At 47.2% G+C, this 15293-nt stretch overlaps 1 protein-coding gene across 1 annotated transcript in view; it reads left to right on the top strand.

Annotated features, from left to right (window-relative positions):
• The first annotated feature begins 5750 nt into the window (after window positions 1–5750).
• Window positions 5751–15293, top strand: part of LOC8042894 (nitric oxide-associated protein 1) — a 38566-nt gene continuing 29023 nt past the window's right edge. The window contains exon 1 of the mRNA XM_029990878.3: window positions 5751–7195. Within this exon, the coding sequence (XP_029846738.1) occupies window positions 6001–7195 (1195 nt within the window). The 5' untranslated portion in view covers window positions 5751–6000. The remainder of the gene's footprint in view (window positions 7196–15293) is intronic.

Below are 15293 nucleotides of genomic sequence, written 5' to 3'. Positions count from 1 at the left end.
CTTGTGGTGGATCTGATATTACAGCGGGGACAGACATGGCCTCGGTTTGTGGCATGAGCTTTCCACTTCTGTTCGGTCGAGCAGTACTGCAGGTGGCTACATTTCCCCACTTGCTTGTACCGCTGTTGCTGTAGTGTAGGTTATAGAATGGTACTGGCCGATACTGTGTCTTGTATGATGGGAAGAAAATGAAGCTTAGTGATTGGCTGGGGCCATACTGATGTCAGCCAACAGTGGCGTAGGCAGAGGGGAAGTTTTAAGGTCGAAATCCCCCCCCACACACACGCACTTCATGCCCAGCTCCATAGCCAAACCCCCCTCCTCCCATCATTAAAAAAAAAAAAAAAAAAAGAGTTCATGGTTATGCCGCTGTTAGTCAAGATGGCTGTCCAAAGCTGTTGAAGGGATCATATACTCAAAATATGGCACGAGGAGCCTTTCATCCTGTTGACATTCTCGTAACAAAATAGTTGTTGAGTTTGGCAGTCATTTGAAATAGCACCACATACACAGGAGAAGTATAAAGACCCATGGCCAAGATGGGGGCTTGGGTGCATGCCAGTGGCATAGCCTGAAATTTCTATAAGGGGGGGGGGGGGAGGAAGGGAGGGGGCGGGGGTGTTTTGCTTTGCTGGTGGGCAAGAGAAAGGAGGCGGAAATAGAGAGAGAGATGTAAACGACGCATACCATTTTTGTTCTTGTTGCATTTCAACTGAAATAAAAATTCACTTTGTCTTTTTATTGTCATTGCACAAAAAGGACTAAGCATCCATGAGACTGTACATTCAACTGCTATAAAAAAAAAAATATGTGAACGACACAAAGAATGACAAGAATTAGAATTGTACTAGCAAACTAAGGGTAAAAACACGGGCAAGCTGGTGAATAACTTCCATTACAAACCCGAGACGAGGAACGACAAAAAAACAGATGCAACACAAAAAATGTCTGTTTGTTTATCGAGCCTCATCTCGGGGGTTTGTAATGGAAACAATATATTATTTTCCATACATAATATGCATTAATGTAAAAGGTAACAGTGTCACAAGCAAAAGACAAGAGGACAACAGCACAGCTTTCCTGTGCAGTTTTGAAACATGAAATGCTTTCCTAGTGTAGTCACCTCCGCAGTCGGTGTCTCGAAAATTACTGCTACCTCTCTGTCCAGCTGCGTCGTGCAGTCTTGTCAAGGCGACGCTTCTGCGTCACAAATTGGCACGCCTCTTGCTCCAGCTACGTCACCCGCAGCACGGGGAATGCTTGTGCAACTTTTCCACTTGGCTTGGTGTCCGAGAAAGGGCTGCGACTTTTTACTCAGTGGTCCCAATGAACTTGAGAAACAGTTTTGTGACGTAGGGCGACGAATGAAAATATCCAGAGAGAGATTGTCCACTCCCTGGAGTGTGGACAACAGTGGATCGATGGGGGCTTTTAACAATAGCCCCAATGAAAGGGAGACTTGTTTGTATTGAACAGGATGATGTGCGGAAGAGAGTGGTTATGCAGTGTGACCTAGAGCTCCTGCTGAAATATGTGGAGCGCCCACTTGGATGTTGTGATGAAGTGCCGAGGTACGAAGTGGATAGCTTGTGGAAGAAAAAGGGGGGGGAGGGAGGGATAAAATTATTTTTGGGCATGTCCTGACCCCTGAACACCTAACTGCCCGTGGCTGCTCTCCCTTGTGCATGCAGCTTCGTGCTGAGAAGCGTTGCATTTAGTATTCTGCGACACTTCTGCGAGCTGTGACAGTGAGTAGAAACTGCTAGAAATGTGCGATTATAAAATTTCGGCTTGCAAATCGAATACGAATATTTTCAAATACAAATATTTTACATTTCATGTCGATTCAACATGGATACTTTTATGGATGGAAGCCTTTTCTAAGAAATTAACAGCTCTATTACTTCAGAAACATTTCATGTATACTTTTATTAAGCAAGAAAAGGCCCTGATGAGTTGGGTAAAACAATGCAACACCAAGCCAAGCATTAACTACCTCATTGGTTTGAATATAGCTTGAGGTTTCCTTTGCTGGCTCTACCCTTTGAAATCGGGCATCAGACTAGAAATATAACCCAAAAATGGCAGACCCCCATTGGTGAGCAAAATTTCCTAGACCGTCGAGTCAACCAAGTTGCTCCGGCCAACCGTTTCCCCTAGCATGCCGGTGCAAAGCAGAGAAAGTTCGAGGCCAGAGTGCTCGTGTGAAGCTTGATTCATTAATAATTTTTCCTTACTTGAAGAACTTGAATAACGAATCTAATGGCAAGCACTACTCTCAAATTGTTAGAAATTTAGAATATTTCACAACTTTAGCCTCTACCCTAGACTAGTGAATGACCCTGAAGGTGGGCTTTAGGGTAATATGGGCTTATTGGAACAGAAAACCCGCCTTGCATTGTGCAGACCAGGGGCTTGCAACCTTTCTACGTGCGGGGCATATGCAGTAAGAGTGCCGTGCTCTTTCCTTGTAGTGCAGAAAACATTAAATCATTGATTTTACGAAAACAAAATAAAAGGGATTACAGAACTTTTCCAATGACCCTTAGAGACGAGTTCTGCACATGCGCATGTGCTCTCCCCAAACAGAAGTGATGGATGCTTTGCTGGGAAAGACGCTACCTCCCCCGCCTCCTTTGAGTCTCATATGTTGCCATTCTTCTAAAAAATTGTTTCAGTAAGAATGCTCATTCCGCTAGATGAAGAATTTTAGGGGTAACCCCTATCCTATCAGGCTGAGACCTGGTATTGCCAAACGACACACTAACAGTTTAATACATGCCTTGCTCCTTGTCATGAGAGCCACAGTACGAAGAGGGCGCCTCAGGGCAGACTAAGAAGGAGCCAGCGCAAGGCTCTTGTACTCCGAACGCCGACACGATGGACGCACGCCGAATGGCATGCGGGCTCACTGCTAATGTATCTTATTATCTTTAACCCAAATTAAATGCCTTATAAATGCGAAAGCATTAACTGTCCCATGGAGCGAATTGGCGTTATCAGCTCTTGAAGCCGTGCCAAACAGCACCTAAATTCCTTTGTCCCATGGAACCATAGAGATCATACATCATGGAACGAAGCCTGTAGTCTGTAGCAGCGAATTGATAGATAAACTCCCATTGTCTGGCGCGCGGCATAGTTCCAAGGAGCACCACCCCACGGAGAAGCCCTCTCCGTGTCACAGCGGCACGGCCACCGGTAAAAGGGAGAGGGTGGCCGGGCTCTGCAGAGCGGCCGTGACGGCCGGCTCTGCACGCTATGTATAAGAATCAGGGATGGGCAGTATTTTAAATACAAGTATTTGAAATATGTATTTCAAATACTTTGTGTATTTAGCATTTGTATTTAATTACAAATTGGGTAATGTATTTGATGTGTGTATTTAAATTCTAAAACGTGGGTATTTCAAATACAATTGTAATTAAATACAGTTTTGTGGGCGAAAATAATCCCTCAAATTTAATGTCACGACAATTCTTGTTTTTGTGCATGTGATAGTAAGATATAGTCTCCATCCTTTATTTGGCCATGGGGCTTTTTTCTTTCTCTCCTCCGGCTTTATTTTAAAGGCACTGTCCAGAGCAGGAAGAAAACTACCGTTCTGCACCGAATGCAGTGTCTCTCAATCAAGTACAAGCGTTTAGTGACTTTGTGATTACGGTGCTAGTCCAGGGCAAGAATAGTGACGAAATCGACGTTCACAGGCAGACTGGCTAAATAAGTGCCTGTGACAACTTGTGATGCTTTCCAGCGTGATTTCCATCCATATTTTTGCCTGGAACATTCTAAATGCGCGGGTCGTCCAGATTTTCGTAACTGGTGCGAGTTGCAACAATAAAAAATTCTCTAGCTAGTGCTGCGCGTCTTGGTCGTCTCGGTTCATTGTTGGTCTATACCAAAATGTAATCGACAAAAAAAGCTGCTTGAAGCTCTGTACTTTTTTCACCTATTACGTCCAAGCTGATTACATTTTTTTGTAATTATATTTCTACTACGTTACTAGAGCCCCGCACACTAACTCCCGAGTGTACGATGCAAAATTAAAATGAGATACCCAGAAACCCGTTGCAGGTGCCCCGAAGTCGCTGACGCAAATTTTGAGGAATGTATTTGGAAAAGTATTTGGAGGAGACCAAATACATTTGGTTGTATTTGTATCTTGTACTTAAATGATTTTTTGGAAATGTAATTAGATTTGTAATTAAATACATTTTTGACAAAGTATTTTGTATTTGTATTTCGATACATATTTGGATGTATTTTGCCCATCCCTGATAAGAATGCTTTTGCATTCCAACACGTTCGCAGTCTTGGGTGTCTTTTTTCGCCAGCCTCGTCCCGACACACTTGATGTCATTTCCTTAGCTCTCCGACAACCGCAAGCGAAGATGGGAAGGAAAAACTCTTCTCACCAGTACTCTCCTCTTTGTGGCCCGGACATTGCTATTCTTCCTCTAGAAAATAATAGAAGAATAACCCGTCACAAAAATTTTGTAAAGCAGCTCTCCCCTTTCTCTCTTCAGTTGTGGTTCGAAATAGATGATGTGACATCAGTGCAAGGCATGTATTGTTTTCGTTTGCGTTACTTTGATTGAAAAATTGTCATAATGCTTGGAGAGAAAGCGCAAAGAGGCTGGAATTAAGATGAAATGATACACGGGCTTAATACACTCTAATTTTTCTTATTGAAAATTTATGTTGAAACGAGAACATACTGCCGGTACATAGTTTTGCCATAGTTTTGTTTAACCCGAGACTGGGGTATTTCGGAAAAGGGACCAGCTCGCCTGCACCCTTACAATTTTTTAACATAGTTTTGGCTTGTACCTAGGGAGCGAATCGGTGGCGTAAGCCACCCCCTGATTATAAGGGCTCGGTCATATGCATCCATTTTTTTCATTCATCCAACCCCACCAAGTGTAGTGTCTTTGCCAGCTGCTTGGTGGTTTTTATGCGTTAAAGGTCCATTCACAAAACACTTGATCACTAGAGCCACTGTACACACATTTCCATTTAGGTCGGAGCAGAGATAGTCGCAGAGTGAAAAGCACTGTCAGGCTGGAGTGCTTAGCCTGCATTTTCTCTTGGTGTGCTGTCCGCTCCAGGGGTCAGAATGTGCAAGAAACGTGGCTAGCATGCAAACATAGTCAAGTCATAATTTCAACAACTTCACACCCAACTCTGTGATTTTAAACATGTGAATTCATGTAGTAAGTCCGTTGTTTCTTATACTAGCTGTGAGGAGGTAATCAAAGCGTTGACTCATTCATCGTCTGCAACTAAGTTGAAGTTCTCTGCTGACGGGCATTGGTTCCGCTTGCTGCAAGTTTTGAACACAAACCACATCAGTGTGCATAAAATACAATATTTTTTTTTTTCTTTTGCGATTTGGTAGATGGTGAATGTACAGTAAATGTGTGAACATGTGTAGATCGAGACACTTTTTTTAAAATTTTGTTTGTTTGTTTATTCAACTCGGGAGAGTTGGGTCACTGCGATCAGGCGTTTTTAAAGTTTAGCAGGCACAGCGAAGTTCCGCATCTACCGTGCACTGTTTACAAACAAGCCTACACGAGGTGTGGGCCAACGTCCCAACGTGTCCGTTGCAACCTAAGAACGAAGGGCGAGGGAAATGCGGGCCGGGGAGGAGGAAGCAGACGGAACGTCAGCGGGAACCAGATTCGCGTAGAGCTTCTGCGCATGCGCCCTGCCAATAACAGCGTCAGCAGCGCCACCGTCGCCACGGCGCCACTGGCGCCACCGCAATGGCGTGACGTCAGGGCCAGCTACCATCCATCCATCTACTTGCATCCAGTTATCCACCCGGTTACCAATTTTGTATCATCTGCCGGTGCTGCTGGTCTACTGCTGGTGTGCATCAGAGCCGTGATCTAGAACGGCACGTGTTTCCCGGCTATTTTCAGGTGAACGACATATCTCACGATGCAAGTCACTTGTGCTGTGCTTCACAAATGCTCGTTGAAGCACTAAGGGTGAGCCATGTGGCGGAAACCGGCCGTGAGGAGTCTCGAAGTAGTCGTGAGGACAAACTTAAAAGGCTGGTACGCGGATCACGATGTGCGCCAATGCGCTATCTTTTTGGCGCGTTCTCGTACGAGATCCGGTGCTGCGAGGTGTTCGTGGCGCGCCCTTTGTACTACCTCATCTGCCGAAGAGAACAACCAAGTGCCCAAGAAAACGCCAGTTGTGTCTTACATGGGGCTGGGTTTTGGCAGAGTGCGGCAAACTCGACGTGAGCTTCTCCGGGAGGCCACCAAGCCCAAAATCGAAGACGGCACCATCCTTCCAGTTTATTTCTCGCAGCTTTGGGAAGCGGACCGGCAGCAGTTTCGTAAGTTGTACCCAAAGCTAGCAGATGCTCTCGAGAAGGAAGAAAAGAGCGACGCACCCGTCGCTCCGATCAAAGAGGTGTACCAGTACCCCTTCCAGCAGTTCGGAGTTTTTCGGGAGCAGAGCCCGGACAGTGAGCGGGCCGAGACCGCTAGCGAGAAGCTCGACGTCCGCGCTTACGACGTCCTGCAGAAGCGAGATACCGCCATCTCTGGGTTCATTCAGACGCTGGAATCAAGTCCGACGCGCGAAGACATAAGCGAGGACATAGAAGAACTCCGGGCAGAACTGTGGCGAACCAACTACGGCAGCGCGAACCCGTCGGTACCGGCGAGCCGGGTGCCCTGTGGCGGGTGCGGCGCGTTTCTGCACTGCACGGACGTTTCCATTCCGGGCTTCATGCCGTCCGAGGTGTTCGTGAGTCTGAACGAGGACGGGCTGCGGGCGCATTCGTGCCAGCGCTGCCTTTACCTCCAGCATTACAACACTGCCCTCAACGTGAAGGTGGACCGTGACGCGTACCTGACGATGCTGGCGCAGGTGCGGGACAAAAAGGCGCTCGCTTTGCTTATGGTGGACCTGACGGACATGCCGTGCAGCCTGTGGCACGACGTCACGCAGCTGCTGGGACCCAGGCAGCCTGTGCTCGTGGTCGCGAACAAGGTGGACCTGCTGCCCTGCGACACGCCTGGCTACCTGGCCAGGGTTAAGGCGTGTGTCGAGCAAAACCTCAAGGATGTGGGCCTCGTGCATGGTGTCAAGGGCGTCTGCCTCATCAGCGCCAAGACTGGCTATGGGGTGGAGGACCTCATCAGCCAGCTGCACAATGTGTGGCGCATGAAAGGTACCATCTTCCCCATCACTTGCCGAGTGCACAGTTGAGCTCGTTATTTGGGATGCGCTGGAGGTAATGAAAGCCAGTGGCGTCATTTCGTATGGTGAAGTACTGGGTGCATTTGCATGTGTATGTCTTTCTTAGGGCAATGATATTGAAATGTTTAGCTCTGCACTCTCTTCTCTTAGTGACTTTTTGCTCACCTGTACGCATGCCAATCTCTGCCGCGTTCTCTTCCCCGATGTTAATTCATATTTCCATTTTGTTTCATCTTACTGACACATGCTTGGATGAAGGGTCTTCCTCGGGTACTCAAATCAAAATCTGAAACAGAAACTATTAGGAGCAGAATTATTTCGGGAACCGCAACTGTAACGTTTGATGATGAAGCTAAACTCTGGAGAAATGGAGTGCTTACCAGTAAATTGTCGCAGTTGAGCACTAACAGCGTTTTGACGAACACTATATAAACGAGGTGAGGTTAGGCGGCCATGTGCATTAATCTAGAGCTGCTTACCACGAGTTCAAGTGGTGCCCAAAGACTTGTGTATGCTCAAGAGAAAGGAAGATCTTGAATGTCACACTTATGGACACTTTAGTTTTGGTGCCTGACAGAGTTAAAAGAAAAGACATTACTCAGAACAAACTTGAATGTTGGTAGGCTCATATAAACATCTTTAGGAACCCTCCGCCAGATCATACCGCTGTACTTGAAACACTCATTGGCATTCTGTGTTTTCCTATGCAAGACTTTCCTCGTGGGCTTGTCTGAGTACAGGTCACTGTACTCAAACCTCACCTTGTTGAGGACATCATTAGAAAGTCTTCCCTTATGCTTGTAGTTTGCTTGACCTATGCCTTGGGCTCGGTTAAACTACACCAACTATCCAGCTTAGCGGAGCACAGCCCAGGCCTTAGATGGTCGTTTATGGAACTGCAATGGAACATAACTAGCTACTATAGTCGGTGACAGGTTAAGAGTTTAGGGCGAGGGAAAGAAAGGCTGGGGAGGAGGTAGCAGATGGATTGCTGGAGAAAAGGAAACATCACCCTTGCTCCAGCATTCCGCCTGCTTTCTCCTCCTCAGCCTTAAAGGACACATGCAAAGGAAAAAAAAAATTTTTTTAGACAGCTTAGATGGAAAAAGGATGTCATAAAACGATTTTACAACGAAGAAACAAAATTTTTAGAGCTATATTTACGGCGCTATACGAATTTGTAGTTGGCGCTCGCGGGAGCCGCCGCTGGTCACGTGGTAGGCCCGCGCGCCGCCGCGCTGCGTCGCCGCCGCACGCTGAGCGTTGTGCGAACGCCGCTTCAACGCGTTTCTCCACGCCGCCGTCGCCGCCGCCGCACAAGTTCGTCTGCTTCGGGGCGCCGCCGCCGTCGTCTGACCGGCGCGCAGGTCTATCACGTCTGCTTGCGCTTTTTCAGGAGTTTCCTTTGGGCTCTAAAAGTTACTTATTCGTCTTAGTTTTTTGTTATACTTCAAACAAAGATGAATAAGTTACTTTTAGAGGCCATAGGAAGCTTCCGAAAGAGCGCAAGCACCACGTGATAAATAAAGACCAGTCACGTGATAAATACAGACCACTTTTCCGCGGTGCCCGCGGGCGCCAACTACAAATTCGTTTTGCGCCGTAAATATAGCTCTAAAATTTTTTTTTTCTTCGTTGTAAAATCGTTTTATGGCGTCCTTTTTCCATCTAAGCCGTTTAAAAAAAATGTTTTTTTCCTTTGCATGTGTCCTTTAAGAGTTCAGGGCGAGGGAAAGGAAGGCTGGAGAGGAGGAAACATCCCCCTCGCTCGAACATTTTACCTGCATCCTCCTCCCCAGCCTAAAGAGTTCAGGGCGAGGGAAAGGAAGGCTGGGGAGCACAAAGCAGGTGGATTGCTGGAGAGGAGGAAACATCCCCCCTAAACAAATAACAAGGAGGAAGTAGACGGAATGCCTGCTTCCTCCTCCCCAGCCTTCCTTTCTTTGTTCCTTTCTCTTGCCCTGAAGTCTTCACTGACTATAGTGTGGCCTGCTGCATTCCTGAAAGGACGCTATGTTTCTCTGATAGCAATGCCATAGTAGTTTTGAATGTGGGAAATGATCACATTGATCAATTTTTCTTTGCCGTTTCCCATCCAGTTACTAAAAATAAAATCAGACTATAAATGCTCAAAAATATTTATGATTAATGTCAACTGTACAAAATAGCAAGAAAAAAAATAATTCTGTGAAATTTAATAAATGTTGTTCTCTATATGAAACTCAAACTTTTAGTTGCGGGTTTACAAGGTATGCTGGGGTTATGATTTTGGCTATTCACGATTCCAGTGAACTATAGGGGGTGTGCTGGTCAGGCAATAGGAACAAGCCGACACTCAAGTTTCAAGTGTCGGCTTTGTGTGAAGCTTAAGCAGGTAACTGGGGAATGGGAGGGTAGAGTTCGGAAGATGAGGCCGAGCTTAAGGCAGAAGGAGAGAAGCGGGTGGGTCTCGAGGCCCAGGTTGAGGAGCTGACTAGGCAGCTTAATCATAAGAGGGAGCAGTGGGTCGACCTCGAGAAGCAGGTGGAAGAGCTGGGGGAAGTATGGAAGGCGGGTTTAGAGGAGCGTAAGAGGGAGTGTGACAGTTGGGTAGAGTGCCTGGAAGGGGTAATTCGAGCGAGTGAGTGAGAGTAGCGAGGGAAGAAAGGAGGAAGTGTCAGTTCTAGCAGGACGTGTGCTGTTAGGCTTTGCTGAAGAAGAGGAGAACGATGGGGGGTTTTTGGACATATAGAATAAACATAGCGTTTAGACAGGAGGCTACCGGGAGCGCTCTGTGTCAATAACAGCCAACAACACATGGTGTCAGAAGTTCAAGGACCCAGGACCCGAGAGGAACGGTGAGCAATGGCAAACGCCAACTCATTCCAGTGCCAACCTCCCGCGGAATTCGATTTCACCAGCCCCGATGAATGGCCTCATTGGAAGCGGCGATTCGAACGTTTCCGCGTCATCGGTGGTCTATCAGAAAAACCTGAGCCTGAACAGGTCAACGGTCTTATCTACTTTATGGGCGACAAAGCAGACAATATCCTTCTCTCGTTGAACCTGCCTCTAGCAAAGATGGAGAAGTACGAAGAAGTCCTTTCAGCTTTCGAGCGACACTTCATAGTCCGACGAAACGTCATCTACGAGAGAGCGAAGTTCCACAAAAGAAGTCAGCGGGAAGGCGAGGGCGTGGAAGAATTTATAACAGAACTTCATAGCCTCGCCAAGACTTGCGACTTCAGCGTCCTACACGAGGAGATGATTCGAGATCGCATTGTCGTCGGGGTCCTCAACCAAAAACTGTCGGAGAAATTGCAACTAGATCCGGAATTGACACTCGAGAAGGCTACAAATCTGGCTCGGCAGTCTGAAGCTGTCAAGAAACAGCAAGTTGCTCTCCACAAGTCCCCAGAAGAAAACATTGACAGAATCTTCAGAAAAGAAGCAAGTCAACAGGGAGGAAAGGAAAGAAATGGAGAAAAGAAAAGTTCTCGATCGAGTTTACCAACATCCGAGAAAGTCTGTTCAAGATGTGGCAATGAACGACATAAAACAAACAAGTGCCCTGCGATAAAAGCAACATGCAATAAATGCAGAAGACAGGGGCACTACGCACGGGTTTGCAGAAGCTCTACCACCCTGAGGGAGGTAACAACGTCTGAGACGGCATTTCTTGGCACCGTGTTCACGTCAGAGGGACAGCGATGGATAGTCAAGGTTGACGTCCGAGAAGTCTCCATAACATTCAAAGTCGACATGGGGGCCGACGTCACCGTGATTCCTGAGAAGATGTACAAAGAACTTTTCAATGATGTCTCTCTACAGAATCCCAAGAAAGTCCTCAAGGGTCCAAGTAAGAAATCCTTGACAGTTCTTGGTGTCATGAACGAGACCCTTTACTACAGGGGCAAAACATTCATGACCGATATCTACATCGTAGAAGACCTGGAACAGCCCCTTCTCTCAAGAGATGCAAGTGAACGATTAGGCATCGTACAGCGCCTTGATCAAGTTGGGGCCGTGCGAAGCTGCACAGTCGACCCAAAAAGAGAATACCCGAAGTTATTTTCTGGGTTGGGTCACGTCAAGATTCCGTACAAGATCAAACTGAGACCTGACGCTGTACCTTTCGCAATGATGACACCTCGAAGAGTGGCCATTCCTCTCCTCGGCAAGACCAAGACGAAGCTCGAAGAAATGGTAAAGATGGGAATAATCGAGCCAATCGAGGAGCCAACTGAATGGTGCTCTGGAATGGTGATCGTGAGAAAACCCAACGGAGAGGTCCGAATTTGCATAGATCTAACGGACCTCAACAAGTTTGTTGAAAGGGAAGTTCACCCACTACCTGTAGGAGAACATGTTTTCGGGCAGCTCACCGGAGCACGCTATTTTTCAAAGATCGACGCCAATTCTGGGTTTTGGCAATTTGAGCTTGCTGAGGAGTCCCAAGCTCTAACGACTTTCATCACACCCTTCGGAAGGTTCAAATTCAAGAGACTACCGTTTGGAATATCATCGGCTCCAGAATTTTTCCAAAAGAAGATGTCGCAGTTTCTGAACGGTCTCGAAGGTGTTGTATGCAACATGGACGACGTTCTCATTTATGCCAGCTCCCACAAGAGCATGATGACAGACTCCGTCTGGTTCTGGAACGTCTCCAGGCGAAAGGAATGACTTTGAATCCGGACAAGTGCGAATTTAACGTACAAAGAGTGAAGTTCCTGGGCCACATCATCGACCGCAAAGGAATTCGCCCAGACAGCGCCAAAATCGAAGCTGTCGTTGACATGAAGCCTCCCTCAAGTGTTCATGAACTAAGAAGTTTTCTGGGCATGGTCAGTTATTTGACAAAGTTCATACCGAACATGTCACATATCGCCTACCCACTCAATTCTCTTCTGAGCTCAAAGAATTAATAGGTTTTTGCTACAGAACAGCAGAGAAGCTTCGATCAGCTGAAGCACGCACTCACCACGAGTCCTGTACTGACGCTGTTCGACCCAAAAAAGAAGACAGTGATTTCAGCCGATGCTTCATCATATGGCTTGGGGGCTGTGCTTCGGCAGATTCAAAAAGACGGGTCCTACAAACCTCTGGCGTACACGTCACGGACACTCACAGAGACGGAAAAAAGGTACGCACAGGTAGAGAAGGAAGGCCTAGCGGTAGTTTGGGCATGTGAAAGGTTTCAAGATTTCATCACGGGCCTTCACATAGAAATTGAAACCGACCACAAGCCGCTTGTGCCAATGTTCATGTCTAAAAATCTAGCTGACATCACACCGAGACTTCAAAGAATGAAGATGAGAATGATGAGATTCTCCTATGTGATGAAACACATTCCAGGAAAGTCTTTAATTGCGGCGGACACATTGTCCCGACAGCCTCTAAGCGAAACTGGTGACAGAGATCTGGAGCAAGAGGTGACTGCATATGTCAAGGGGGTGACAGCTGACCTTCCCGCGACAGAAAAGAGGCTACAAGAAATCAAAGATAAGCAGGCCACGGACTCTACATGCAAACAGTTGGCATGGTACAGCGAAAAAGGGTGGCCCATCTGAAAAGAAATCCCTAACAGCTGCAAAGAGTTTTGGCAACATCAATCAGAGATCGCCGTTCAAGATGGACTGCTCATGAGAGGATCAAGACTCATCATACCGCTGTCCATGCGTCCTGATATTCTGCTGAAGATCCACCAGGGTCATCAAGGAATCACCAAGTGCAGAGCTCGAGCCAAAGACTCTGTATGGTGGCCAGGACTTTCAACAGCCATCGAAAGTATGGTATGCAGATGTCCAGAATGCATCAAAGAAGCGTCCAAGCGCCATGAACCTTTGATGCCATCCAACTTTCCAGAGCGTCCATGGCAGAAAGTAGCAATGGATCTGTTCTACCTGTCAGGAAAGAACTATCTTCTAGTAACTGACTATTACTCGAGATATCCAGAAATTGCTCTTCTGAATACTATGACATCAAACGGTGTAATAATACACCTAAAGTCAATTTTTGCAAGACATGGGATGCCTGAAGTTGTGTTCAGTGACAATGGACCACAGTTCCAGCGAATCATTGGAAGTGCATTTCAGCAGTTCGCCCAGGAATGGGGTTTTGAACACAGGACGTCCAGTCCAAGATATCCACAGAGCAATGGATTTGTTGAAGTTGCTGTTAGAATTATTAAGAGAAGCCTCAAGAAGACATCTGACAGCTACATCGCACTGCAATCCTTCCGTGCAACACCATTGGGAAATGGATATAGTCCCGCCGAATTACTCATGGGTCGCAAGCTGAGAACGTCCCTTCCCTCTGTTTCCTCTTCTTTGGAACCTAGGCTTGTGAATACCAAAGAACTCCAACAGTGGGAAAGAAAAAGAACAAATCAACAAAAGGCCAACTATGACAGACGACGGGGTGTAAGACAACGCAAACCATTGAGAAGAGGAGATGTGGTCTGGATTACCGATCAGCGAAAAAGAGAAACAGTGCAATCTGCAACGGAGTACCCAAGGTCATACTTAGTGGACACCGATTCAAATACTCTTCGCCGAAACAGCTTTCATCTTACACTGATGCCTGGGAGTGAAGACGCCGATAAAAGTGCAGCACCAGACATCGGATCGACTGCTCTTACACCGGTGCCTGGGAGTGAAGACACCGATAAAAGTGCAGCACCAAACATCGGATCGACTGAGTACACGACACGAAGTGGAAGAGTTGTAAAACTTGTAAATAGACTTCAGTTTTAAAGGGGGGAGATGTGCTGTTAGGCTTTGCTGAAGAAGAGGAGAACGACGGGTTCTTTTTTGACATATAGAATAAACATGGCGTTTAGACAGGAGGCTACCGGGAGCGCTCTGTGTCAATAACAGCCAACAACACAGGACGAGCCACCAGTCTGCAGGCTGGGGTCACTGGTGGTCGGTAGTCCAGCCTGTTGACTGGCGGGCGCGACGACGCTGGAGAGCTGAGGGACCCTCAGCTCAATAGTGCCGTCGAGCAGCAAGCGTCGGGCAGCCAGGTGACAGGAGGTAAGTCGCAGGACAAGGGCGCGCAGGTACCAGGGAGATCTAGGGTACTGGTAGTGGGGAGCTCTAACGTAGCACGGGTTAAGAGGAGTGTACTGAACAGGGTGAAGGGAGACCAAAGGGTAACCGTAGAGGTCCAGCCAGGGAAGTGTATGGTGGATGCTATGACCGCAGCACGTGAGGGGGTGTGGGATAACTGGGAGGGAAGGAACCTAGTAATAGTTCATGCGGGGCTTAATGATGTGCTCAAGGGTAGGAGTCAGAACCTCAGAAAGCAGCTAAACGTGGGAATGCGTAAGCTGAGGGACCTGTCTGAGAATGTGCATGTGGTTGTGTGCACCATTCCAGAAGTTCGGGGGCAGTCCGGGGTAACGGAAAGGAGGGTTGTCGAAGCCAACAGGGTAATTAAGGGTATGAGTCAACAGCTTCGGTACGACGTAATGGAAGTAAACAGGGAACTGTACGAGGCTGGCTCCCGCCCTTTTGCAAATGGCATTCACTACGGCGAGGCCACGGGTTACAGGGTGGGGGATAGGATGGGCCGCACGGTGACTGCGTTTTTGGGGGGACCGAGGGCCCTGGGGGCACCAAAGTAACTGAAAACCCAGCAAAGTCAGGAGAGGCACCCAGGGTTAAAAAGAGGAGAAAACGTAAGAACAGGTATAAACAAACAGCACAATCAGACATTGGATATATTAACATGAAGGGTGGTAGAAATAGGTTAAAATGGGAAGAGGTAGAGGAGCAACTAAGAAAGGAGGATTTAATGGTATATGGGTTTGTGGAAACGCATCTCAGAGACATGGAGCAGCCACCTTTAACCCTGACTATGTGTGGGAACAATGCAACAGAATGGAGGGAACGAGGAAGGGAGGTGGAATTGGAGCATTTATTAAGAAGAATATGAACTTTCAAAGGATCAGAAAGGAGTGCGCCGAACATTTGTGGCTGAAAGGAAAAGTCGCTGGGGAATCAACAGTCCTTGGAGTTGTTTATTTATGGACAGGGACAGGTGCTAAAGAGGAAAGCAGAAAAATGAGATTGCATATCAAGAGA

This window comes from Ixodes scapularis, unplaced genomic scaffold (genome assembly GCF_016920785.2).
Source record: "Ixodes scapularis isolate PalLabHiFi unplaced genomic scaffold, ASM1692078v2 PGA_scaffold9__187_contigs__length_104089568, whole genome shotgun sequence".
Classification (NCBI taxonomy): Eukaryota; Metazoa; Arthropoda; class Arachnida; order Ixodida; family Ixodidae; genus Ixodes; species Ixodes scapularis.
Note: the sequence above shows the minus strand (reverse complement) of the source record. Positions and strands in the feature narration are given on the sequence as shown.